This window comes from Botryllus schlosseri, chromosome 12, assembly GCF_051294905.1.
Source record: "Botryllus schlosseri isolate E-star chromosome 12, Bs_hap1, whole genome shotgun sequence".
NCBI lineage: Eukaryota > Metazoa > Chordata > Ascidiacea > Stolidobranchia > Styelidae > Botryllus > Botryllus schlosseri.
In genome coordinates, this window is record NC_137247.1 from 5,434,232 (window position 1) to 5,461,470 (window position 27,239).

Consider the following 27,239-nt stretch of genomic DNA (forward strand, 5'->3'; position numbering starts at 1 on the left):
TACAGCGTCAATCGATAGTAAGATTAAAATGGCAGCATGCATCGAACGGAGGTCCTCTCTAAATAGTCAGAATCCCGAACAGGGTCGCGCACAATGATCAACAGCAATCATTGTAACTGATGATCAAACGTCCAGAGAGTATGTGCATTATGCACTACACCAATCCGCCATCAGATTCCCCCTTGGAAAAGCTTTTAGGTATAGGATGAGAGCGATTCAGATCGGGGAAAAATCATTAGAACGCAGTGGAGATAGCATAGCAACCTAGGCATGTAATACCCACATCGAGGAAGCAATACATGTACAGTACATACCGAAGTGTGATACACAGTGAGACACAAAAAAGCGATAAAAAAAGTCAAAATTACATTTCAAACATTGATGCGAGTACAAAATTTTGCAAGTGTTTTGGTGATTCGTATGATGAGACCCACGGGCGTAGATATTGTCATCTCGCACTGCCAATTAATCCGCGGTATCGCTTACATGTGACGGTAAAATATTGGCCAAGTAATCAGGCATGTGGTGCAGGAAGGCAACAGCAATCGACACCAGGACATCCATGGAACATTCCCGTGGAACTACCGAACTTGTTTGTTTGTTTTGTGGTGTTCATTGTGTTTGTCGACTACTATGGTCATCTACACCAGGCCGAGATTCTTCACTATTTTCCGTAACTGCCGACTTACAGCACGGCCCACCTCTAGGCTTTTTGTAAGACACCGCTTACGTTATCCAACTTCTTGAGTACCTCTGACCCAGTGGCGGCTCGTGACAATATCGGGTGGTGGGGCAAGGGCTGCAAGCGACTTTTTATCAAGATGACGTCACAATCGCGTTTTCCAACGTAAACAAGTAACTTAATGATGGTACGGTAACATGAATTTCCCGGCAACAGTGATTTTAACGTATGTGCCACGAGACTCGAGAGGTCCGCCGGTGAGCTGTGACTTGAAGTATGGGAACTGCGTAAACGGCGTACGGAAAAAAGATTCAACACGGTTCATGTTCGCACTAGGCCTGACTAATTATCTGCAGAAATGGAAATGACTATAACTCGAGAGATAGCGTAAGCCTAATTGGAAAGGTCAACGAGTTCGGACAGATACGCAATTGTTATCTCATAGATTGGGCCTGTCATATTGAATCCAAAACATCATTCTGAAGAACTAAGAATAGCAGCCTCGGAAATTCGGTCTCGGTACAGCATAGAAGATTTTGGCCTTGAAACTGGAGACTGTAACACGACACATACGGCTTTATTACTGTCTATAGGTCTGCTGCGAAATCGCCTTTGGAATATATATATTACCGAATAAATACGTGGATGAAAGCCTTAAACTTAGTACACTGTTACATGACATCATCGAGAAGTGTCCTCATGGCCCTTTTCGGTATGGCACACTGTCAAAATTAATGCGAACAGACCAACACCGAATTTTGCGTAAAATTTACTGAGGAATAGGCTGATCAAGTGATCAGCTGTTAGCCGCCATCGAAAACTAAATAGCTATCGCGCTTGAGGGGGTTGTAAGCAAATGGCTTGACGGCCACAATTTCACGGTGAAATTGACATTGGAGGATATAATATCAAAGTAAATATTTGAATGGAATCTGAGAATGATATCATCATCTCAGTTAACGTTACCGCAGATACAACGGCTTTTGCGTGTTATCCGCAATGCGTTGAAGGCTAAAGTGTCAGATCGGAGCGCATCTCTACCATGCTCGACCTTGATAACGAAATTACTGCCCTAATCAGTGAGTGTCAACCTTGAGACTTGGCATAGCGTTCGATATAAAAATCAAGACATACTGTTCAAAAGCTTATGACGGATCTAGGTAAGGAGCATCGTTAAAATCAATAGAGACCAATACCGGCTTTGCGTATAATCTGTTAGCGATAAATGAGAGTCAGCTCTCACTCGAATTAGGAAACGAAATTACCACTAACACAGTTCAGTGACAAACTTTACACTTGGTAGAGCGTTCGATACTAACGTTAAGACTTACCGTGCCAAATGTCAGAACCGATCTCAGTATTGAACATCGTCAAAATCAATGGATTGGATACCAATACCAGCTTTTGAGTAAAATCTGTTTGCGATACATGAAGGATCAGCACACACTCAACTTCGGAAACGGAATTACTACCCTAAACTTTAAGTAAAAACCCTGAAACTTGGGGCAGTGTTAAATACCACCATCACGACATGACATACCAAGTTTCAAGAGTTTTCATGGTGTGAAACACCATCAAAATCGACCTATACCACCAAAGGTCGATTAAACGCATATGACGGTAACCGAGTTCAGCTATAGATACGATTGTTACATCACACCTTAAGGGCACAGAGCTAATTTGCCCCGGTTGCTCGGTCATTTTATGAATAGGAGAGAGTAAATTACCGTTTCTTTATTGTGCGCGGCTTTGAGAGAATAGACAGTGAAAGCTTGTTATGAGCGCTACCGGGGCATGCCCCGGCTAGGCATTCGCAAAGCAAAAACACAGAAGAGAATTCGATTTTCGTAGAGACTTCGCTATATATGGGCATTTACAAGCGAAAGGACAAGAAGAATACGATTTTCGCTGTGGTTTCGGTATATATAGATTGGTGTGCGTCTATAAATGGTAAAGAATTGTTATTGAAGAGAATTTTAGGTGGGGCAATGCCCCAGTTGCCCTATAGGACGAGCCGCCACTGCTCTGACCTGACCTCTACGATCGCATCCACTACAGGGTTACTATACGTCGCGTTCCCTCTACGGTCCGCAACAGAGACTCGGCGAATACGTGGCCTGCATTTTAGTGTGCAACAGAAAACATCAAAAGACTGAGGAGAAAACATCGGATATAATAAACAGCGTAGGTGGTACAGCGTCAATCGATCGTCAGATAAAAAGGCGCCGTGCATCGAACGAAGATCTTCTTTAAATAGTCAGAATCCAGACAGAGTCGCGCAAAATGACGTCCAGAGAGTATGTGCAATTGTGCACTGCGCAGCAAACCTATCCGCCATATAGAACTGAGTCCAAATCAACATAGGCCTATATAGAGAGCGAATTTTGCGTAAAATCTGATGTGCGGTAGCTTATAGTTTCAGTTCATCGCACACCTATACATAGGCTACTACATAGTCGCTTTGGATAAAGCAATTACTACCCTAATCATAGACGCCGACTCACGACGTTACGAAGTGGCGTAGCCACAGGGGCTACGAGGGTCGAACCCACTATTTGAAACGCAGAACTCCGTCATTTTGAAATGGCCTTTCTAACTCTAATATTCAGTTACATTCCAATAATTGTGTTATCAGTAGGGCAAGTTTTTGTTGCAGATAAATCCTTGGAAAGTTGTATTTATTTTTCACAAAGTTGCACTAAAAATGTGCATTCGTGGACAAGTTCCTTGAAATTATAAGAGTATGAGATACTCGAATCGATCCGTATCCAAGGCATTGTAGCAAAACTCAGTGTTGGCGACTTCAACAAAATCAAAAGCCTGGCAAAATTGACCCAGGGAAGATATAATTTTCGGCGATCTAGCCCAAATGTATGTCAAATCAGAAAGGACCTCAAGTTTAAACGACAGTGAAATAATCGACCGATCTATTTACATAGTGCCAAATATTTCCAGTAAAAAGTTAGTTACATGAAAAATCGAAAAAACAACTGCAAAAAATGGCATAAAAAATCGAAAACGTTACAAAAAGTTTCATGGTAAATCGAAAAAGTTACAAAAAGTTGCATGGAAAAAATGGATGAAAGTTGCAAAAAGTTGCAATATAAGAATCCTCCAAATAGCTTAAAACTCCATACTACATAATGTCTGAGTATTAAATAAGCTGCCAGAAGCTGTAAAAAAAGTTGCGAAGGTTGCACGAACTTGCTCTACTGATTAGAATAAACGCTTACTCGTTTGTCATAATCGATATTTTGTTGTTGTCTGCTTGATACATTCGTACTCTGAAATTGTCGCGCAATGTCATTCTCAATGTTATTTTCGTTAATAACCTGCCATGCCATGCCATTGTCAAATATCAACGTATCACGAGATTCTGGGTGGCAGAAATTCCGAATATATTCGATTTTTTTGAACAGGAAACCTTCAATTTTCCGATAAACTTGATTGCTGGAGGTACTCGCATAGAGAACAACAATATCGAATTTTAAACTATTGTGCAGTGGATTTTTATTGATACGATTGTGGCATGCGCCCGGAAGTGGAATTAATTCTGACTCAGGGGGGGCGACCTGCGGCTGTAGAGGAAATTTGTGCGGCCGTCAATACGTATTTCAATTAGTATGTGTTGGCATCAGCCGTCGACATGGAAATTGAATTTACGAATTGACTTTCTAATTTTTGTGAGATTTTAAGTATAATCTTAAAAATCAAGACCAATCGCAGTGAGACGTGAGACTTGCTTGCGTCCACACCATTTTAGGACACTATGATATAACTTTGCCATGTTTTGCCCCATAGCACAGGGTTGCTATACGCCCGGATTTTCCCGGACATGTCTGGAATTTCACTGTTTAGACTGCCTTCGGGAGGAAATCTTAAAATATACTTACATGTCTAGAATTTTGAAGGCTCGAAATCGGCTCAAATTATTTCGTAAATCAACATAAACAATATTATTCTCGGGCAGATTTGTGCTTCTATAAAATCTTCTTCGCGCTGGGCGCGATTTAGTGTCCCTTTTATTGATTTAAATATGAGAACCACCACCCTCGCAAAATATGCAATCGAAAATAAATGAAAATAACCATCAGTTACTGAAATGGCCCTAATCGTCATTGCAATTATAGGAGAAAGTTATATTCCTAGAGTAGGTTAAGGCCATTTAGATGCTTTACTCAAAGATAGTGGTTCTAAATCTAGGGGTCGTTTGCCTCTATTCTGGGTTTCGCGAAGATGTTGAACGTAATCAGCTTCCAAAATAGGCCGTGAGTAAATCTGGGCAGAGGTGCTGACGGTGTGTCGAACAAATCACTGCCCAAAAAAATCGGTGTCCTAAACATAAAATATATGCGGAAAATATAAATTGCGAAGTTTATGTAACTGTTCCACTGCAGCCACTGCCCCGAAAACTTCAATTACTTCTATATCTCGCTATAAAAAGTGCACAAGTACGGCCCACGCGTGTCCAGGTCCTCCAATTACCATATGGTAGACAAAAAATAATCATCGATCTATCAAATATGCCGGATCTGATTTATGACACAGTATATCCCTGCATATATCCGACAGTCATCGAACATGTACTGTCCACATTCAAGTCAAAATACATGCATTTTCTACTGAATCAATACTATAGTTAGCCCTCTAGTTTACCGGACCACGACCTGACATATCGATCTCGCCTTCTGACACATGCCACCTTTTTCTGTCACATGTCTTTCTCTATTTTCGTCTTTTGCATTTCTATTTCTTTTACATTTCAATTTCTGACGTCGCTTAGGCCAGTTGGGAGTCTGATTTGGAAGACTACTTCAAAACGTTTCGACACTTCCTATCGTTCATCGTATCGCAGTCTTGTGGTGTATTGAAATGATGAAATTATTAGCAATAAATTGAATTGAGTATCAATATCAAAGCGATCAATAATGAACTTGATCATTGATCACGGTGACGCAGGAGACGATTAACTCCGGGCGGACAAGGGTGCATAAGGCCCTTATTGAAAGACAACGTCATTTTAAAAATCCGCGAGTGGGCAATAGAGAGTGTCCGCAATTTAGGCAATAGAATATGGTAACCCTACTGTAGCATTATAGAATGTAAAATCGGTCGCTGCCATTCCACGTTTACATTCTATAGTAGCATAATAATCCGATACTAGAGAAAACATTATTGTTCGTGGCACGAAAACGGCGACAGGCGTAACATAAAACTCACGATTAAAATTAATAATAATAATTCCGCGTCACTGTATCGTGCAGAGGTACGGTTTCATTGGTGGAAGTTGCAGAGGCCAAATAAATTTGGAGGCGATGATATACAATACATGGCAGTATCGAATGTGACTAGTCACATTCGATAATGGCAGGCTACAGGCGAGGACGACAATGCATGACAAGAACAAATACTCGCTGTTGCAACATGGATTACATAGTCAAAAGATCAATAATTGTACACAGAAGCAAATAATTACGAGAATAATGGCAACGACGTAGTTCAGCTCTGTTTTTAGTGCCCCGAACGTATCTCTCTGCCACATTGATACCGCCAGGCCACCTTTCTGGTTTTCGTGCGGAAATGGTTGATTTGGAATCTCTTTGCCAAGAAACGAACACACCGGCTCCCAACCGTCAGAGAATGTGAAGTGAAGTAATTTCTCTCTCTCGCAATTCTGTAAGCATGCATAGTCTCTATCTCAGGCTGGGCAAACTTTTGAGCTCGCGGGCCGCATTCAACATCTGAATCCAATTGCGGGCCGCAATATATAAAATTAGGATTATAAACCAAAACGCAATATTGATATTTGATTATATAGTGAGGACATGGAGATAATATATGTGCTTATTTGAAACCAGCCAATTTGTCAAAACTATAGAGATGAAAGTCGGTTCGCCCGATTCTTAGAACAGGTATGAATTTTAAATCTTTGAGCAGCGATCTGTTCATAGATTTACTAATTCCATTTTTGGTTCAGTTCCAGGACACACAATGCTGACAGCATCATAACCATGTTAGCTTCAAAAACGCTTCTACTTCGTGTAGATAAAATATAAATACCCGAATTCTACGCATACAGACAACGAATCTACCTAAGACATGCCCGAATCGTTTTTATAGGTAGCCTACATCACTGAAATAATTAAAAATGGAGTGGCCAATCTGAAATCTCAATCGTGATCCAAATAATGTCAATCTCTTTACAGCTATCCCGCTGTGATATTAAGTATTTACCGTAGATCAGTGGTTCTCAAAATTTTTAAGACACGCCCTTCGCCCTTATGATGGTGAAAGTTTTCGCGCCCCCTTATCGTCATATCACAAAACGCCGTAGACTGTGGATGAGAGATTTTTAAATATGTAATTGAGACTAAATACAGAGCAATAACTATGAATTGGATGTAAAAATTTTTCTCAGTTGAGCTCAGCTTCGCGCCCCTAAGGGGAGCGTGCCCTCCAGTTTGAGAACCACTCTCTTGGAATTGTCATGATGAAATATAGTAAGAAAAAGGTAATCAAGTCCCTGCATTAATCTGATTTTTAGTACGCATTCTATCAATACTTTTAAAAAGTTTCTTTAGACTCTCGAGACTCTCGCGGGCCGCACAGAACGGTCTTGTGGGCCGTATGCGGCCCGCGGGCCGTAGTTTGACCACCCCTGCTCTATACAGTCGTTTGGTCGACGATCTGTCTAAGTCTCAGAAGAGAATGGCTGTAGTATTCTGCACGAGTTACTGAATCGAGAGAATAATACAAGGCTAAATAAGTACCAGCAGAGGTGGTCAGTAACGAAGTACTTCTACTTTTTAGAAGTACTCAAGTAGTTATCCTCTACTTCTGGTACTTACTCAAGTAGATCTGATTTTCGCTACTTCTACTTCGTGATATTTTGTGATCTACTTACTTACTTTTCGCTATTTTCAGTTTGTCAAGTAGAAGTAGTTCAATCTTCCAATCAGGAAGATAGCTGAGGAATTTCGGGGCTGTTTTCACGGAGTATCAACATTTAATTTTCATAGAATTTTAGTAAAGCCCAGAATTTTCGTCGCGCCTCGCGCGCAGTGGATACGGAGTGACCAGTATGATTTCACGAAGGTATCGGTGAATATAATTTAGGTAGAGGGTTGGCGTGGTGCCGTTCACACCACATTCTCGCCCTTCGCCCATATCAAATAATTCATCACAGTATATATGGCTCATCATAACGTTTGAAACTGATGTTTCGCAATCTATCATCTACTTGTCATATCGTAATCTAGCATGTCCGTCCACGGCGTGTCCAAATCTGGAAAAGTGGACTCTGACTTTCGTTTAGTTTTAGAGCTGTTTTAGCATACCACCTTCGAAACTTTCTGGACTAAAAACATGAAATACATGTTCGGCTTTCAGAAGTAGTATTTATATTTGACTTTCAATTCCCAGTATCATATACTTTGAGTTATAATTAATATCAGTTCTTTTGTCTGGATAACATACATGTTGAAGTATAAAAGCAAGTGTAGTAATGCCGTTAATTTCTGGAAATAAAGCTACACAATATGGCATTTTTACGGTCCACCATATTTTTTAATAACGTTTACTAATCGCGCAAAGTGTTTACACCGTATCCTATACTACTTCTCCGTATTGCTCTTCGACTTAACTACGGGCCTTATAATATGAGGCATGGCGCCATACCATGCTATTTTCTAAAACGTGCTGTCCGAAAAAACAGAGGATTAGCATCGCATTTCCATATCAATACTATCATTTTCATCCCATGATGTGGACGAATGCTTATGCTATCGAAAATTGGATACCTGCTGGTATGCATCAATATGAATCAAGCTCGTCGCCTATCGCATAGCTCAATTTGTACCTTTTTACAATCCATGTGAACGTATTAGGATCGTTTTCACAACTACTTACTTACTTAAGTACTTTTAAAGTTAGTCAATTCTACTTCTACTTCAAGTAGTTTTAGGTTGCTCAAAGAAGAAGTACTTCTACTCGTACTTGAGTAGATTTTTTTTCGTCGCTACTTCTACTTCTACTTGAGTAGATTTCTTGACTACTTTGACCACCTCTGAGTACCAGACTTGGGGTAATCGCGAATAGTAATCGTAATCGATTACGACGATTACAGCCTTTTTAAGTAATAGTAATCGTAATCGACTATTTCGCATAACTAATTGATTTCTTTGTGAAAGAACAATTACTTACTGCTTGTAAAGACTGTATGACATGAACTGAACAGTGAACACTCTTATAGCAGGTTATTGATGGCAGAATCGCCGTATTTCCAAATGCCACTGCCCATTATTATGTCACAAATATATTGGCTTTGCTCGTCATTGCGTAACTAATTATCTAAGCATAGTAAATCGATATTAGATTTACATGTATATTTGTGTGATTGTAAGAACACCCGCTATGCCTTATATCAGGTTATTAATACACTCAGAAGCCACTACCTCGCAGCAGGATAATAAACACAACTTTGGCTAGTTTCAAATAGTAACGTAAGTATTGATGTTTGGTTATGCCAGTGGTTCTTAACGTTGCCTCCAGCGTCCTCCAAGGGGCGCTGGCGATTTTGAAGGGGGCGGAAACGCTCAGGGGGCGATATGGGGAGCGCTTGGCTCAGGGGGCGATATGGGGGGTGATGAAGAAAATGGCTTCGCAGTGGATGATGTGGTAGAAGGACATATCCTTAATGAGTATTCAGAGCAAATTAACATTCTGCAAAATATGTCAAATCCCAAAAGTTTTGGTCGCGCTACGGGACAATCTTTGCTACATATGTTTTCATAAATGTTGTGGGTTATTATAATTCATGTAAAACGAATTGCGCGTACTTTTAGATCACCAATTTCCCGTTAAACAGGGCCGTCACGCTTGCTAGGGTTATTTTCAACAAAATGTTACGAATTGGGTATTATATCTCGCAGCGCACAGCGTGTGAATATCGAAGAAGGAGGCACTGTATATCACTTTTGAGAATGAGAGCCCCTTGTACGTAAAATAAGTTGCAGCTTTTGGCACGAAATGAATAAATAAATATATATATATAATTGTATTTGAGAGCTACCAAATTAAATCGTCAGAATATTTCTTCATCGTATTATAACGGACGATACTGTCTAGTGTTGTGATTAACAACCTCACATGAACGTTATATAATGAGTTGCTTTGTTTGGTATACATTCATGTTAAAATCAATAACTGCTTGGGTACAGTACTAAATTCAATGTGAGCAGATATATGCATCCCATTCTAAGTTGACTTTCTTATAGTTCCACAAAGCACCAAGACAAAATCCAATACCATTAATTTCCCCGTATTGCAAATCGCAGATGTGAACTCGGGATGGTTTGAACCACAGGGTATAAGACTGCGTGCCCGACTGTTGTTATAAAAACCTTGATTTGACCCTGAATATACCACACACAATTATGGTCCTCGAGCGTGATTAAAGCGCGAAATATTTCCAATGCCAAAGTCATGAAAAAAACTACTGGACTTTGACCTCTTACCACAACCGAAACTGCTGCAACCCAAACCCTAATCGGTGAACTCGAAGGATGCCCTAAACTATTTCAGTGAATGAACATAAATTACACATCATATGTTTTGACGACGCCCCCACGGAACAATACGCATAATTATAGAAAAGAGAAATTGGCATTTTGGCGTCGGCCATTACCACGCCACGATGTACGAAGAAATATAAAGTTTCGGTCAATATGGGACTCCGAGATGTGTGTCAAAAAGATCGTCAGCGCGAAAACCTTAGCCGAAGAGGATTGCCCTTATGTTGACCGTAAACTTCGATGTGTAAAAGTCTAATTGTCCATGGGTGCTTAAATCGCTAGTGCCGAATTATCATGTCGTCACAATCTGCACCCCACAGGACAAATAACATCCATCGGAGAAAATTATTTGCCAGTGAAGAAATGCCAATTTTGAATCGTGTGCTCACTTGAATTTAATACGTTTATGCGTTTCAGTATCTTTTGACTATATAGCGGACAAGCGGTAACAAAATAACAGCATGTATCGAATTAATTGTACCAACGGGCACGCCCAATAATTACGTGGCCTTCATTTTCCAATAATGGCTCACTCAGCGCAACTGGTAAATCTTATTACGTGGTGATGTTAAATGACACAACAACAATGCTTTTGTTATCTAAAAATCTGAACCGGCATATGTGACTGAATTGTGTCTCAAAAGATATCGGCATTCCTTGAGATATGCTTGTGCCCACACCATTGTATGGCACTATGGTTATACAGTAGCCAACACCCCAATCGCGCTCGCTCGAATGCTACATTTTTTACATTATACAACGACAGGTTTACCATATTTTGAAATCAAGAGAGACGGTCACTTTTCAGAGGCTCCAAAAATTACTGAAGCGGAATAGAAAACCATATATTTATAAAGCCAATTTCATCGGGTTGACTAAAAAAGAGTAATTTTTCAGATCTGACTCCCGCGTAACCCGTCGTCTATCTTTTAGGCCAAAATTTAACGTATTTCGTGGTATTTTTGGGTATTTTAGGCAAAACGGAGGACAAACAGTCAGAAAGGAGGATATTTCTTCAAAAAGGAGGACAAATCCTCCTAAAGGAGGGCGTATATGGTAACCCTAGACAACGATGATTTATTAATACCAATTTCGTTGATGCCAAATATAGATAATAATTGTTATAGGGGGTCAAGTTCACCGCATAAAGTCACTATAAATATTTAGAAACGGAAGGTTGAAAATGTCGAAGAAACTATTTTAACAAAGCTAATAAATTTGTGAAAAGGGCAACGTATGCTCGTTTATTGCTCAATGCTCTATGTCCAGCGCCACGAAGAGAGTGGTTCAAGGTTTAAATGTAAAAAAGTTCAATCAAAGAAGGTTGTTGCCGTGAAAAATTTTAATATTTGTAAACGGTTCATAGCGCAAAACCTACCCGGGTTCGTTTGCGAACGCGAACCACCAAATTTCTGGGGTTCGCACACTGAACGCGAACGTGAACCTCGCGTTCAAACCCTCCCTAGCAGTAACCATTTCAGGGTTTATCAAGAGACCAGCTATGACGTGGCTATTAAGTGCACGAATAGTCTTGCTGTCGCCCGATTTTTGAACGCCAACGTACCAACAGAGGTGGAAGATATTACTCTATACATAGAAAAAGATGTATGAGATTGATTCCATATTGCTCATATACATACAGTGAGTACGTCAGCGACATGTTCCCGGTATCTTCTTTTCATAATTTGTCGGTTCGGATTGACCATTCTTTTGAACATCCTTTGCTGCGGACACGAGAATATCAGGCGACCTAAACGCATATATTACAGTTGTATTGTCAACGGTCCAGGGGTGGTCAGCTTCATGCACGAGCCGCCACATTTCAAGAATCTTTATTTCAAATAGCCAGCCACAACACAAAAGTTCATAAATACCAATTTATTATGTCACAATGGAACATAGGTTATCGCATGAAGTTTATTATTGTGTGGTAATGCGGTGCGTCCCCACCTGGGCTACTATGTGTTTGGAATCAGGCTGATATGACGTCAGAGCAGTGTGGAGCAGTTCCTTCAAGCGCAGCTGGGCATTTAAAGAAAATTTCAGCTCGGTGATCTTATTACTTTCTACATCTGTCTTCGTTGGGTAACTCGTTGCAAAATTTTGGTGTTTGGTTTCGTAATGAAGTTTCAAGGTACATAGCTTTTCATTTGCTGAGCGAATCTTGACTGATAAAAGCATAGTCGTTTACCTCCGTTATCACTGAATACAAACCCTTCTTCCAACTCAGTTCTAAAAGTTCTATTTTTCTGCTCACACTTCCTTTACTTGCAATTATCTCTTAATAACATTTTATTGGCCTACGCACCTACTACCGCAAGCTTGAATACCGTCACCCGTGATCAAATGCCCGAAGTGCATGAGTGGACGTCCCATAATAGCCTTCGGCTTAACGCTGCGAAATCCCAATTATTTAGGGTTACCATACGTCCTCTTTTAAGAGGATTTGTCCTCTTTTTTTACTTTTTTGAAAGTGTCCTCGGAGGACGCCCTTTTGTCTTCTTTTTTCAGATTTTGTCCTCTTTTTTGAAAATGTAGGTCACATTCAGAGCAAAATGCGAGTGATATGCCGTAAATTAGCATAGAAGTGACGGTCCGGCGGGTATTTCGGAGTGAAAAACGGTGATTTGCGGTCTGAGCGAAAAGTTGACCTTTTGTTTAGTCATCCACCTAGCAATGTGGAGTGAAAAACGGTATTTTGAGCTCTGAGCGGAAAGTTGACCTTTTTTATAGTCAACCGATCACAAAGTGGGAAAAATTCACCGATTTTTGAGAATTCTTCTCCGGTTTTGCAAGTCTCAAATTTCTGAAAAAGTGTCCTCTTTTTAGATTTCCAAAATATGGTAAGCCCACAATTATTGGTCGTGAACTCCTGCGATAACCTAACCGTTGACATCGCTGGCCAACCAATTTCCAACACTAAAAATGCCAAATACCTTTGTGTTTTACTGGATTCGGACATGTCCTGGAAGAGTCACAAGCAATCACTCAAACCACAACTGTCGAAGGTATGTGGTCTGTTTCGCCGCCTTAGCTACACTATGCCAGTCAGCGTGCTGTCCGTACTCTTCAACACTCTAAATAGTATTTACGGTGACCGATTCTTTGTTTATTTATTATAGTTGTGCTCACCGTAAATACTATTTTATTCAAATCCAAAATTTTCGACGGCAATAACTCCGCTTCCACTGGTTGGAATTGAACCAAATTTAATGACTACTACATATGCAAAAGAAGAAAATAAGAAGAAAACTAAAAACTCTGGTTGGTATGTTGGGTTCCAAGATAAACCTTGGTCAATCCAAACGCCAACCAAAAATAAAAATCAGAAAAAACTTGTCCCGGGGAGGAGAGGGAGGCAACCCAAAGACCCTCCAACCGCTCGCGTCCGGCGGTTAGCCTTTTCCACACAAATGGAAATACTGCCGCTCTATGCCCGACGCAGCTATTGGAGTATTTGGTTGCACTAAGGTACACGAGATCAGCCATCGCGAACAAAAACAAAGAAAAATAGGTATATTTGATTTCAACTGAGTTATTTAATTTGGATATAACATATAATAAAACCCCCAGACCGTAGCAGGGCTTATATCAGATGAGAGAAGCCCTGTGAAAGTCTGGGTATCCGAAGAGCCGCAAAAAAAAAAATGAGCATCGTTGGCCGCACCTTAACCCGAAGAGTAAACTAAAGAAGAAAAAGAAGACGAACCCGAAGTAACATGGGTTCTTCGTGTCCTTTCGACACGTAGTAACCCTATTACATCGGAAAGTGCCTACAGCTGGGTGGAATATCTCAGCTGTAGTCACAGATATCCCCACGGGGGGAGGTTGGCTGTGGCCCCTCCGAACCTCTAAAAAAATGAGCATCGTTTCTATAGACAGCCTAACACTTTCATGTGGTGAACAGAAAATTTTCAAATATTTTATTATTTATTTTTATATCATAAACAGAAATTTACTTCTCCTGTAGCAAAGCGGTTACTGGCTGGAATTGAATCAAATTTTGTGTGTAGGCTTAAATTAGGTAACCTAGCAATTTTATCAAGTAGCCAGTACGATTTGAGAAAAAAAGTAATTTTTGAAGAGCCGTAATGTGCATGCCTCTTCTTTACTTCGCCTAGGCTAAGGTGGGTGTCTGATCTTAAAGGCTACTCCAAGTTGTTTCGACACCTTCCTATCTTTTCATTGTATCGCAGTCTTGTGATGTCTTGAAATGATGAAAATATTATTAAACTGATTGATTGATTGATTGGCCAAACTCTGCAGTTACTGCTAGCCTGTACAATAGGCCCACAAATGGAAGAGCCATATTCATTGACCAATGACCAATCGTCCATGCACTATTGTTGGGGGTGGATCATTTATGTAATATCGATTCATGTTGCCCACATGTGGCCCACGGGTTGACCACCCACTATTACGGAGTTCGTGGCCTACTTTCGATTTACCCTATACGTCGCAATATTGCAAGTGTTGTAAAAGTATAGCCTATTATATAACTCCGTTAAACAGGCCAGTTAAACGTGAAATCCAACAGTCAAAATTGAGTTGCTGGTATTAACAGGAGTCTACGGACCTTGCAGAAACTTCAATAGAACCATGCATAGCAGTTGCAATATCACAAAGACAGCAGCAAATATCCCATTACATAAATGTTTCAATTCTCTGTCCACGGAATCCGAAGAAAGAGTTTCATCAGGCGTAATAGCCCACATTCGTTGTCGAATATGAAAATATTGGTTACAGAAAACAAACAAACAGACAGAACACTGTTGATATATACAAACCAACTCGCCGATTGTGCGGAAGTGGTCCTGGACCTTTCTTCCAGTGGGAGTAAAATTATGAGTGAGTGCGTCGGTCCAGGAAGAGTGCATTCTCGCAAAATAATTTTCATAACTCTTCAGCCATTCCTCCTCGTCTCTTGTTGTGAGAATAACCTGGATAGTTATTATATTACACAATGGACCGAAGGCTTGTGTAAAAGTCTTTCGAAACATAGTTGCAACAGACAGTGAGTGTCTCTCTATTGCTGGGTTGCGACTCGCGACGACGTCCTGGTTACAAGAATGAAATTTCACTAATTACCCAACGAAAGGTATGTGACCAAGTTGCAAAAATTGTGAAATATATTCCAAGCTAATGCGAGTGCTAACGTGGCGTAGCCTTCACCCCTTGTTTTGTCAATTGAAATTTACCATCGCTTGGAATTTGCAATTTCATCGTCATTGCAAAGAAGCTAGTACGGTATGCCTTGCATATCTCCGAAAGTGGATGGCGAACGTGAGGTGCTGGTAGTGTTGCAGACCTGGTGCTGCTGTAGCCTAGGGCTATATAGGCCTACACATTATTTTTATGCTATATTGTGACCACTTGTCATGAACTATGCACGCGGTTTCTCGTAATCAGGACGGCATGGCAACCAGCTAATATAGGTGAAAAATTCACTTAGTGAAACAAAATGTTGATTTGAAGAGTTAGCGCACCGTAGAAGAGGTTGTGGAGCACTCTCAGCCTAATGCCGCTTGACAGCCAATCAATTGTTTTTTGTGATATTCATGGTGTTTGTCGACTACTACGGTCATGTACACCAGGCCGATATTCTTTTTTATTTTCCGTGACTGCCGACTTATAGCACGGCCCACCTCTAGGCTTTTGTAAGACACCGCCGACGCGGATGAGGTGGCGAGGAGGAGCCTAGGTAAACCTCCAACACTTAGGTATCGGAATTCGGAAGTCGACCTCGGTCGGACTCGAACCCGCACCCATTGGTGTTGCAGCCGCGGATTATACCACTGCGCTATCTCGCCACAGCCAATCAATTGGATGACACGCCAGAAATTAGCTATATGTCGATCGTTACCTAATTTCGAGGAGGAACTTAATGTAGGAACCATCAGCATATAGGAGGACTGTCTTATTTGTTGGCACATGGGACAAAGGGCAGCGTCTCAATTTCACATATAAACATGTTCAATATTAACCTATACCTTCGCATCAGGGAATTCTGCCAGGATTTCCTTCCAGTAGTAGTATGCCGGTGAGCCACAGACCACGTCGACGTCCTTGTACATTTTGTAAAATTGTCCCTTCTCACTTCCATACATCATTATTTTCTTCCATTCATCTCGATCAACAAATGCATGATAATCGTAATCAACAACGGTGTATCCCAATGTCTCTAGGCATTTGCGCATTGTCTGGGTTCCAGATTTTAACATGCTAACTACTATTATCTTCATTGTCGTATAAATCTAGCCTTAGATCTGTAGCTGAAGTTGAGCTCTATAGCATCCTGTTATCTATAAATGGTATCAAATGCATATATCTCACGGTAAATCCGGGAACATAGTATTGCATCCCTACAATTATTAAATCAAACGTAATTCTGTGTAATGTACACTGTCATGTAAGAATTTATGCACGGGCTTATGAGTCGTTGCAATAAGAACAAACAATTCCAGACCAGAATATAGGCTATGTCAGTGGATTCATCGCGCTAACTACTTCCGTGCACAACCGAAGATTAGGATGGGAAAAACTTTCGAGCGACTTGGGACGTTATCATGAAGAATTTGGGAGGTTGGTTTATACACCAGCCGATGATACATAATGCGTAGGCTAACCACGATATTTTGGAGGGTTGCATTAAAATTGGGTTTGACGCGAAAATTCTTTCTTACACAATCTACCAATTTATGTTGGCGCAACAATATCCAAGACGAAAATTTTGGGCCGTACGGTGTCTTCTATGCTCGAGCTGACCATGCTTACATAGCGCGACAGAGATTAGATATCATTATGTATTTGCTAGAATTTCTGTGGTCTCCCAGCTACGAAATGGCTTTGCTAAGCTCGTTCTATTGGCTACAAGCGTGCCTTCCGACCTTGTAGCATGTCGAATCGCAATTGTGATCGCCAGTGAGTGCTAATAAACCAGTGCTTGTGATCAGTTACGATTAATTGCAAATTCACACCAAATGTTGCAAATTCAGGAAAAGCGCGCAGTACGCGTAACGTTAATGTGCATGTGCAATTGTGCATGCTTTGAGGTGAATAGCAGATCTTTCCGGTGCTAAGAAACAGAAGAGGACGTGTAATCGGAATGTGCTCCTTTTCAGGTGGCTCCGTTGTTACGCTGGGCATTGAGCGCCTGTACCGTACGCCTACAGCCGTGGTTCGAAATACAGTCGTCTCTTCCGTCATACTATCGACCTATACAAATTACCGTCTGGATCTCGTCGAGAAAGTGCAACATGGATGAAATACGGCTCAAAATTAGGCTATTGATTAAGAAGCTATGTCGTCTAACCTCGGTACCGCATTGACAGCTGGATTCGAATACAGTAGCTTTCAAAAATAAATGGCTGCTGCAAAAATGTTATTCACACGTTCAACTTGAAGTCAAGCCAGTGGACTCGGTACACGCAATGATATATATACAATGTATAAATATCATTGGTACACGCGACGACGCTAAAGATATGCGATATTGAACGTAAAATACAATATTTCCACAAAGATAAGCCGTTCGGACCGAGAAGGTACCCAGTTTATTTGCATCTCCCGTGGATAGGCACAGCTTGCAACAGGTTTGAAAAACAGATTAAGTCCTCCGTGAGACATTGTTTCCCACAAGTGGAACACCGTGTCATATTTACTACGAAATCTTGACTACCAGCAACGCGCAAGGATGTGCTTCCTGCGATTGATCAGAGTAACGTAATTTACCAATATACGTGCCGATGCGACAGTTGGTATGTGGGTCGCACATCTCAACGCTTGCAACAAAGAATTCGTCAACACGTCCCACGTCAAATTAGGAACTCGCATGGTCATGACATGTCTGCGTCACCATCACAGTCCCTATAGTTACCATGCGTGATTATGACCAAGTAACAGCATGCAATTCTGCCATCGGACAGCCCCTTTTGAAACACCCAGAGTGTGCAAAACATTACAATAACAGTCAGTTTTCCATAATTGCTCTTGATCGTTCTCTTTACCTTTTAAAGGTCCTTGAATCAACCATTATAAAGCTGCAAAAACCGATCCTCTGTCGCCAGAAGGAACATCTCTACACGCTGGGAATCTTCCATTAGTGTTATTTTGTCATTCGGCTGTTTTACAGATGATTTTGTGGGTTGCCAGTAAATTCGGCCACCGGTAAATTCGGCCAGTAAATTCGGCCGTAGGTCACTTCGGCCCTCGGTAAATTCGGCCCTCCGAGAATACTGTATTAAAATCTATAACCAACCGTTAACATGAATTTATTACATAATTATACTATTATCAAGTGATTTGGAGGTCAGGGAATGAGTAGATCGCGTACCTGGTAAATTCGGCCCTTGGAGAATTTTGTATAAAAACGTATTACCAACTGTTAATGTGAACTAATTACATAATAATATCATTATCAAGTGATTTGGAGGACAGGGTGTGCGTATATCACGCAGTCACCGCAGATAACGCGGATATTTACGGGGCCGAATTTATCGAGATCCGAATTCAATCGGTAAATTCTGTCCTCGGAGAATTTTGCGTAAAATGTATTACCAATGATTAATGTGAATTAATTACATAATTATATTATTATCAAGTGATTTGGAGGTTAGGGGTTAGCGTTAGGGTTAGGATTAAGGTTAGGATTAGGATTAGGGTTTGGATTAGGGTTAGGATTAGGATCAGCGTTGGGATGACTCGAGTCATGACTTGACTCGAGTCAGACTCGAGTCACCTTTTTCGTATGACTTGACTTGACTCGAGTCATTTTGCTAAAATGACTTGACTTGACTTGACTCGTGCCTCGGAGCAAATTTCACAAGTCAACTTCAAATCATCAAGTAATCAGTGTCAATAAAAATATGTATCTTGCATATGTTCGGATTGTTCGTGAAACTCTGTTGACTCGACTCGACTTGACTCGAGTCACCTCCAAAAATCGAGTGACTTGAATTGACTCGAGTCACATTCGAAAATCGATTGACTTGACTTGAGTCGAGTCAAAATGTACAATGACTCGAAATGACTCGTGACTCGAAGGTAGTGACTTGATCCCAACACTGATTAGGATTAGGGTTATAGGGTTAAGGTTATGTAATTTTATTGTAACTGTTATTGTTACCCCGGCCCTGGCCGAATATACCGAGGGTCGAAGTGTCTTGTGGCCGAATTTACTGGAAACCGATTTTGTGTATGCTGTACCATAACCGTGCGCTGTTTACTGCCGTTCGCGACTGTGTGTAGGCTACTTGTCATTATTGCGTCACAACGACAATATTCTTTCTATATTTCGAACTTGGTTAATCTCATTTACTGGCGTTCACTGCACAGCTTCCGATGGAAAACAGACCAAGAAAATACAAACGTATTCGTTTTCCTTATGTACCATACGAGGGGTATAACAGAACAGCTTGCAATCGAGATTCTATCCCAGAGAGAAATAGGATTCCTGTCGGTGGAGCCAGCCACCTTAGTAGCACGCAAATATATTCAGATTTTTAACGAGCATATGCAATATCGTTCCTGGAAAACCACACAATGTCAGCTATGTACCAGTCGATAACGTTAAGAGAACTAGTATACAGTGGCGGCTCGTGACAATATCGGGTGGTGGGGCAAGGGCCGCAAGCGACTTGTTATCAATATGACGTCACAGTAGCGTTTTTCAACGTTCATGATGGCCACATGAATTTCCCGTAAACAATGATTTTTAACGTAGGTGCCGCGAGAGGTTTGCCGGTGGCGTGACTTGAAGTGCGGTAACAAATGTTTTATTCATTGTTTTTTATTCAAATGATTATTTTACAAAATGTACGCGAACTAAGAATCGTTCCCATGCCACGAATCAATCACCAGGTTATCCTTAGTAGCATGCGTTATGATTTCGTGGTAGAGATTACGCAAGCGCCGAGTAAGACTATACCAAAAATACACAGACCAACTACCTACAAAGAGCATTCGCATGACACCTTGTGGTGTTTTAATCGTTCCATGCTCAGCAATTCTGTAAAGTGCTGCAGCGCCTCCGACCCGATTTGTATATGGATTCTCGTCCCGAAAGCGAGTCAAATCGATTTGCCCTCGTCCGAAAGTGTTTGGTACACGATCCTGATGCGTTACGACCAGGGGATAGGCAATCAAAGCGGTGGCACCCATAAACGTAAAACATTATAAAAAGCCAGCTGTTATCCATGGAAGATTGAGCTGATGCGCGTAGCAATGCAAAAAATGCGCATGCGGGTAAACTTCTTTCATTAAAACTTGTACGCTATGTCGCGATCCGCTCATGACTGCTGCGCCGTCGTAGGTTTGCGCAATAAGTTTCGACTCAACTGAATAGGGCTGTAATGTTTTTTTTAATACGTAAGAAATTCCGACAGCAGTGCGATCGTCAACAGCCACAAAGCTGTGGAATCGTTCGACTGGCATACCAAATTTCGTGAACCGAAAAATCACGACTAGTTGTGACAAACACGTAATGTCAGTTGTTTCGTCAGACTGAATAGATAGAAATTCAGCGTCAACAATCTCGGTAAACAAATGCTGTAGATAGATGTGATATATCGAATCAAGCACATCATTTTGAATAGTCTTTGAGGTACCCTTAGCTACTGTCGCGGTGTCGAGATGTTCGCGCAAAATGCTATCAATGGAAGCCGTGTATTTAATTAGATCCAAAAATACCCGCCTATTGAGAGAGCATTCCTTCTCATCGTGGCCTCGAAGGGGCAATTCATGAACTCCAATAAATTTAATGGCATCAATCACCCGAGAGAGAACATGCCTATTCTTATCTACAAGCTCATTGTGCTTGCAGACTGATACGCGATAACTTTCATTGAGCTGCGACATTACATTTACTCTGCCAAACAATTTATATTTAACTGCACTAGCCATGTGCACTTGGGATTTTTGGTGCGTTTTCAGACGCTCTGACAAATGCTTCAGATCGCGATAACCAATTTTGTTCCAACAAGAGCCACTGCTTCCGGTACCGGCACTGTCGAATAAAAGACAGTAAAAGCAAAACAAGGCGTTTTTATCCTCGCCATAAGTAAGCCATTCATTTTTATCGAAATGCGCTGAAGAAAAGGCACGAGTGCGCTTTCCTCCGGCGTACGATTGGATCAATGGGCAATTTCTAGGCTGATACGGACCTAGTCGCTTTACCTCTAATTTTTGCTCTAAAGGCAGCTGGCTAAACGGCGTACGGAGCAAAGATTCAACACGATTCATGTTCGCACTTGACCTGACTACTTATCTGCAGCAGGGTTGCCAGACATCTTTTGCGAAAAAGGGCCAAACAGCGCCGGAAAAAGGGCCAAAAGGGGCCAAAAAGGGCCAAATTGTTCAATAACGTCAATAACGTTGCAACATTACCCATAGACACCTGGAATTCCAGTTTTATATTGTTGATACTGTTGTAGGACACCAAATCCACTACCTGCAACTACACTGGATCCTACTACAATAACTGCTTCATTATTTCTAGCCTTTTCCGACTGAATATGCTATAATATGAGAGTGATTAAATTTTATGATTTTGAATTAAACATTGAGAGAATATTTTCTTTACATTTGAAACTTATCCAACTTATATACCTAATTTTTAGGTTTTTCACCAAAAAACTCTTCAGTTATGTTGAATTTTTTTCTTTGAAATTTCTATCAATCATTAAGTACTATAAGGGTGCTCTTCTTCAGACTTTTTCTGCTACATAGCTTCCAGCCATGTTCGATGCTTTTTCGTCCACCTGTTCACAAATCTGTATTTACAATTCCAAAACAGTCTACATTCTACAAAAACAAATCCAAATCTTCTACAGTGTTTCCACTCGAATCTTTGACATTGGCATAAACATTGTCTGCTCAATTTGCGAGATAGATTTATTTGAATACTTAGTTTGTGGGTATGTCTCAATTGCTTCCAAAAAGGGCCAAAAATTGAAAATAAAGGGCCAAGGGGCCAAATTATTATTTTGGGGCCAACTGCCTCTAAAAAGGGCCAAATTTCACGAATTTGGCCCCGAAAGGGCCAATCTGGCAGCCCTGATCTGCAGAAATGGAAATGACTATAAATCGAGAGATTGCGTATGCCTAACTGGAAAGGTCAACGAGTTCGGACACATACGCAATTGTTATCTCATAGATTGGACAAGGAAATGTCATATTGAATCCAAAACATCATTCTGAAGAACTACGGATAGCAGCCTCGGAAATTCGGTCCCGGTACAGCTTGGGAGATTCTGGCCTTGAGGCTGGAGACTGTCACACGACACATACGGCTTACGGTCTATAGTGTCTATATGTCTGCTGCAAAATCGCCTTCGGAAAATATATTACCGAATAAATACGTGGATGAAAGCCGAAAACTTGGTACACTGTTACATGAAATCATCGAGAAGTATAGCCTCATGACCGTTTTCGGTATGGTACACTGTCAAAATTAATACGAACAGATCAACGCCGAATTTTGCGTAATATTTACTGAGGAATCGGCTGATCAAGCGATCAGCTGTTAGCCGCCATCGAAAACGAAACAGCTATCGCGCTTGACAGGGGTTGTAATTGTGAGCAAATGGCCCGAAGGCCACCATTCCACGGTGAAATTGACATTGGAGAATATAAAATAAAACTAAATATTTGAATGCAAACCGAGGATGTTAGTAAACTGTTTCATGATATCATCATCTCATCACCTATCTCAGTATAGAACACAGATACACCGGCTTTTGCGTGAAATCCGCAATGCGTTAGGTAGGCTAAGTGTCAGATCAGCGCACATCTCTACCATACTCGAACTTAATAACGAAATTGCTGCCCTAATCATTGAGTGTCAACCTTGAGACTTGGCACAGCGTTCGATACTAAAATCAAGACATACCATGTAAAAGTTCATGACGGATCTAGCTAAGGAGCATCGTTAAAATCAATGGAGACCAATACCGGCTTTGCGTGAAATATGTTTGCGATACATGACCGATCAGCACACACTCGACTTTGGAAACGGAATTACTACCCTAAACTTTGAGTAGAAACCCTGAAACTTAGGACAGTGTTAAATACCACCATCACGACATGACATACCAAGTTTCAAGAATTATCATGGTGTGAAACACCATCAAAATCGACCTGTACCAGCAACGGTCGACTCAACGCATATCACGGTATCCGAGTTTAGATATAGATACGATTGTTACATCACACCTTAGGGGCGAGCAAGCATATTTGCCCCGGTTGCTCGGCCATTTTACGAATAGGAGAGAGTAAAGCAACGTTTCTTAATTGTGCGCAGCTTTGAGAGAATAGATAGTGAAAGCTTGTTATGAGCGCTACCGGGGCAAGCCCCGGCTAGGCATTCACAAAGCGAAAACACAGAAGAGAATTCGATTTTCGCGGAGACTTCGCTATGTATGGGCATTTGCAAGCGAAAGCACAAGAAGAACGCGGGTTTCGCTGTGATCTCGATATATATTGAGCGCTGTGCGTCTATAAATGGTTAAATTGTTATTGAACAGAATTTTAGGTGGGGCAATGCCCCAGTTGCCCTATAGGACGAGCCGCCACTGCTAGTATAGGAAAAATTAATATAGTCTCAAAAAATTGACCACGTCAAAACGACATTAGCAAGGATATAAAGGACACTGTCACCCCAATCATAACGAATAACGGAGAGTTATGTCCGTTTCCGACGCGCGGGGATCACTATGGTTTCCCAAATGACAGAGTAAGCGCATTCAACTGTACATCAGCAAGCCCTCGATGAAAAAAGGAGTCCGAACAGCATCGAAACTAGTGTTCCGAATTTCAAATAATAAAATGGCTCAAACATTATGTCGAGCGTATGTTGGCTTTTGGTAAGCGTATGGACCAGCCAGCTGTAAAGTATATTCCCGTAAACTCGTAGAAACTATTCCCCGTCTCTGCCAGACTCGTTCCTCTACTCCCAAATGCCAGCGTTGTCGTCGGTCGAAGGCCACAGCTGAAACGTGCCCGGCCAGGTCCCGGTTTTGAATTGCTCAGTCTGAAAACGGTAGCGGTATTAGGTAGGGCTATCGTGTCACTGTTGGAAGTCTCACAAAAAAAAATCACAAGTCGGACCAAATAACGGAATGGAAACTTGAAACCAACCAAATTTTGCGAATTTTCTGCTGATAGTAGACTTGTAAGTCAAGAAATTCCAAAAAATTGGAACGACCATTTCAAAATTTTCGACTAACATATCTACAAAGTTCATATTTCAAGTAACACATTCTTACAAACCGACACCCCCGATGCTTGCGTTCATATCAGAAATTGAAGATAAGATATCGCCGGTTCTAGTAGAACTGAAAAACGTAGTTTGTCGGGTAAGACAATTGAAACTCAAGAGTAATAGGAAAAATTAGAGTGGCCGCCATCAAAAAAGTCTAGCTCTGCATTAGTCCTCGATTTAAATATCATCTCCCAACAACTGGCATTCTATATTACAACGTTTTTTGTCAGTAAAAATATTCAGGAACACCCCATGTTCCAAAGTCAAAGCTGGTCATGTCTACATTACGTTTGTTAGGCCTACCAAGGAGATTTGCGGACGTTGTGGGACGGTACCATACATAACGACTGACATACCTTCCGTTGCCGTTGGCATTGTCGAAAGATCTTGGATCCGACGGGGGTTGCACCAAACACTGGTTTTCCCCATAGAATTCTGCAAATTTAGCAAAATATGATAGAACACGTAACACGTAGATGCGGGACACAGTAATTTTAACAGCTAAAAATAACCTATCGCACGCGCACCCGAAAACAAAATTGTGCGGTTGCGAGTGGCTTTTCCAAGAAGGTGAAATGTTCATGCTGTTGACTTGCGACAAATTTAAGCGAGCTCATCGAGTGCGTAAACGTAATTGCCACCGCTATGACAGGAAGTAATCGCATTCGATGTATATTCGTGCAATTCAACCGTGACTGGTAACTAAAGAATCGGGAAACTCATCAAACCAATCCATTTGCACGCTCTTGCGTTTCCTCTATATTAGCATAATTCCCTTCAGAAATATATTTGCATTCTGCTTGTTTAACGCAACGGGACAAGTGTACAGGGCAATTTGCATAAGTCATATGAACCAATAGATCTATGGAGCACGAAAAAGGTAGCGTGTTTGGTTTTGTAGCGTTTATGATCGGGAACTAGGGTTGGGCACAATGATTTTATTGTGTTGAGCAATAGAAGTCGGTTTGAGTAACGAATATACACACTTTTTTCCTAACAAATAAAGTTTTGATATTTTCTTGAAACCTCGATCGGCTGCATAGCAGGCATCCATAACATTTCGTACCATTTTGCGACATCTTTTGGAGTTGAAGTTCGCTAAAATGCTCTGATTTTGACTGTTTTAAAATTTTACGAAATGCTCTCAAATATTACCAAAAAGTGTCGCTGCAGTTACCGAAGTTTGATTACATACCTTGAGCCAGGGATATATAGAACTCCGGGATGGCTGACTGCGTCAATTGCGTCATCGCGGTATTACCTAAGTGGGTCCAGATTCGCGCTTTCAGTTTTGATTAACGTTCCGGTCAGCAGAGATGAGCATGGATTAGGATTAGGTTTTGAAAAAACAGGATTTGTGAAATTTTGTCGGATTTGGATTGGATTTGGATTGCGCGAAAAATTATCGAGACGACAGATTTCGCATACTCGGAAAGGGTCGCTCACACTTTCATTTGTGTGCCTTGGAGTCGACTTTTATCAAAATACACCAGCCAAGGCTGTGTCAACAAAAAGAGTTCGTGTATCATCTAAAAATAGTACATTGAACGCTCTCGTATTCAACATTTCGTGCTGGTGACGTCATATTTTGTGTTACGATTGTTGATATACGCTGTTATTTCGAATTCTCTACTAGTTGCTGACGATTACCCCTGACGAGTGTCAGCCGAAAATATTCGGGTTCATTTCAATATGAATATACTAGTCTCGGTTACACAATACACAGCCACATATTCCTGAATCGGATCGTCACCACCTGTGGAGTGTGGACTATGAGCAAAGCTTTGCTATTGTGGCGTCATAACTCAGTTTGAAATCTACTAGTGGGCGCTAAAGAGTGTCCGGAATTTGAGTTGCTGAAATATGGTAACCCTAGGTTATCGTCTATCATCGCAAAATCTAGGAGGCACGCCAACGGGCACAAAAGGATTTAAGCCGGCATTTTCCGTCGAGAAGGCGCCGATTTCCGGAAAAAAAACGGCGACGTGTTGCTGGCGTGTTGCTGCTGCAGAATTTCTGTTTCCACTTTTCTTTGCCTGCTGCCTACCAGACCTAAATACCGAGAAGATATCTGTGAGCTTGACTCTTTGAACGGGTTACTAGAGAATTCACCAATGAATTTGGCATCAGAAATGTAGTAACTATTATCTTGGAGGTATAGTACTTCAAAATACACAATTCATCAGTACATTCACATTAAAATAAACCCGAATATTTTCGGCAGACACTCGTCAGGGGTAATCGTCAGCAACTAGTGGAGAATCGGAAAGAACATTGTATATTAACAACCGTGTCACTATACACCAGGGTTGTAACCAAGTCACAAGGCTCCAAGTCGCAAGTCAATGTCGCTTTTATAGTTTTGACGCTAGCCAAGTCGAGTCGTTTTCAATTCACCACCGAGTCCGAGTTCGAATCAGTGGTGGCTGCGTAACTGCTAAGCACGTCGAACCAAATAAGTTCGCACAAACTACTCAGGATCAATTTGCGTACTTAACCGGGAGATGACTGTAGCAACAAGCAACTTGAAGAAGTAGTGCCCGTGAGGAATAACATACGAATACAATGAGACAATGAGACAATGCAGCAACACAGAAAAAAAATTGTACAAAAATACGGACGAACAGCTAAGCAACGACAACTAGTGTGAGATTTAGGATTATACAAAAATTGTTTCTGGCGACAAAGTACCGGGTTGTTTAGTTTGATGAAAGTGGATGCCAAAGCT

The 27,239-nt window shown here is 41.1% G+C and overlaps 2 protein-coding genes and 1 long non-coding RNA gene across 11 annotated transcripts in view; 1 reads left to right on the forward strand and 2 right to left on the reverse strand.

Annotated features, from left to right (window-relative positions):
• Window positions 1-25,628, reverse strand: part of LOC145452609 (uncharacterized) — a 60,139-nt gene extending 34,511 nt beyond the window's left edge. The window contains exons 1-4 of one of the 9 annotated variants that reach the window (XM_080330804.1): window positions 25,039-25,614; window positions 24,868-24,946; window positions 24,539-24,584; window positions 24,186-24,280 (exon numbers count right to left, since the gene is read on the reverse strand). In XM_080330804.1, coding sequence (XP_080186930.1) covers window positions 24,541-24,584; window positions 24,868-24,946; window positions 25,039-25,176 — 261 coding nt within the window. In that variant the 5' untranslated portion in view covers window positions 25,177-25,614 and the 3' untranslated portion in view covers window positions 24,186-24,280; window positions 24,539-24,540. Of the gene's footprint in view, window positions 1-23,826; window positions 24,585-24,867 lie in introns of those variants that run through there. The other 8 variants (XM_080330806.1, XM_080330807.1, XM_080330802.1 and 5 more) reach the window with 8 other exon arrangements.
• On the reverse strand, window positions 5,827-16,553 carry LOC145452603 (uncharacterized). The gene is made up of 4 exons (XM_080330795.1): window positions 16,245-16,553; window positions 15,050-15,194; window positions 11,895-12,004; window positions 5,827-6,356 (listed from the first exon to the last, which is right to left on the reverse strand). The coding sequence occupies exons 1-4, from the start codon at window positions 16,494-16,496 to the stop codon at window positions 6,120-6,122; spliced, it is 744 nt and encodes a 247-aa protein (XP_080186921.1). The 5' UTR covers window positions 16,497-16,553; the 3' UTR covers window positions 5,827-6,119.
• On the forward strand, window positions 12,190-17,511 carry LOC145452625 (uncharacterized). The gene is made up of 3 exons (XR_013919451.1): window positions 12,190-12,304; window positions 13,084-13,262; window positions 17,376-17,511. It is a non-coding gene; the product is annotated as an uncharacterized LOC145452625 (long non-coding RNA).
• Window positions 25,629-27,239: the final 1,611 nt, after the last annotated feature.

Excerpts from the sequence above, each read along its gene's own strand:
- LOC145452603 (XM_080330795.1), bottom strand. The coding sequence starts at position 16,496 with ATGAAGATAATAGTAGTTAGCATGTTAAAATCTGGAACCCAGACAATG. Across the intron at positions 15,195-16,244 it reads CAGAATTCCCTGATGCGAAG|GTTATTCTCACAACAAGAGA; the intron begins GTATAGGTTAAT and ends ATAACTATCCAG. Across the intron at positions 12,005-15,049 it reads GGACCACTTCCGCACAATCG|GTCGCCTGATATTCTCGTGT; the intron begins GCGAGTTGGTTT and ends ATATGCGTTTAG.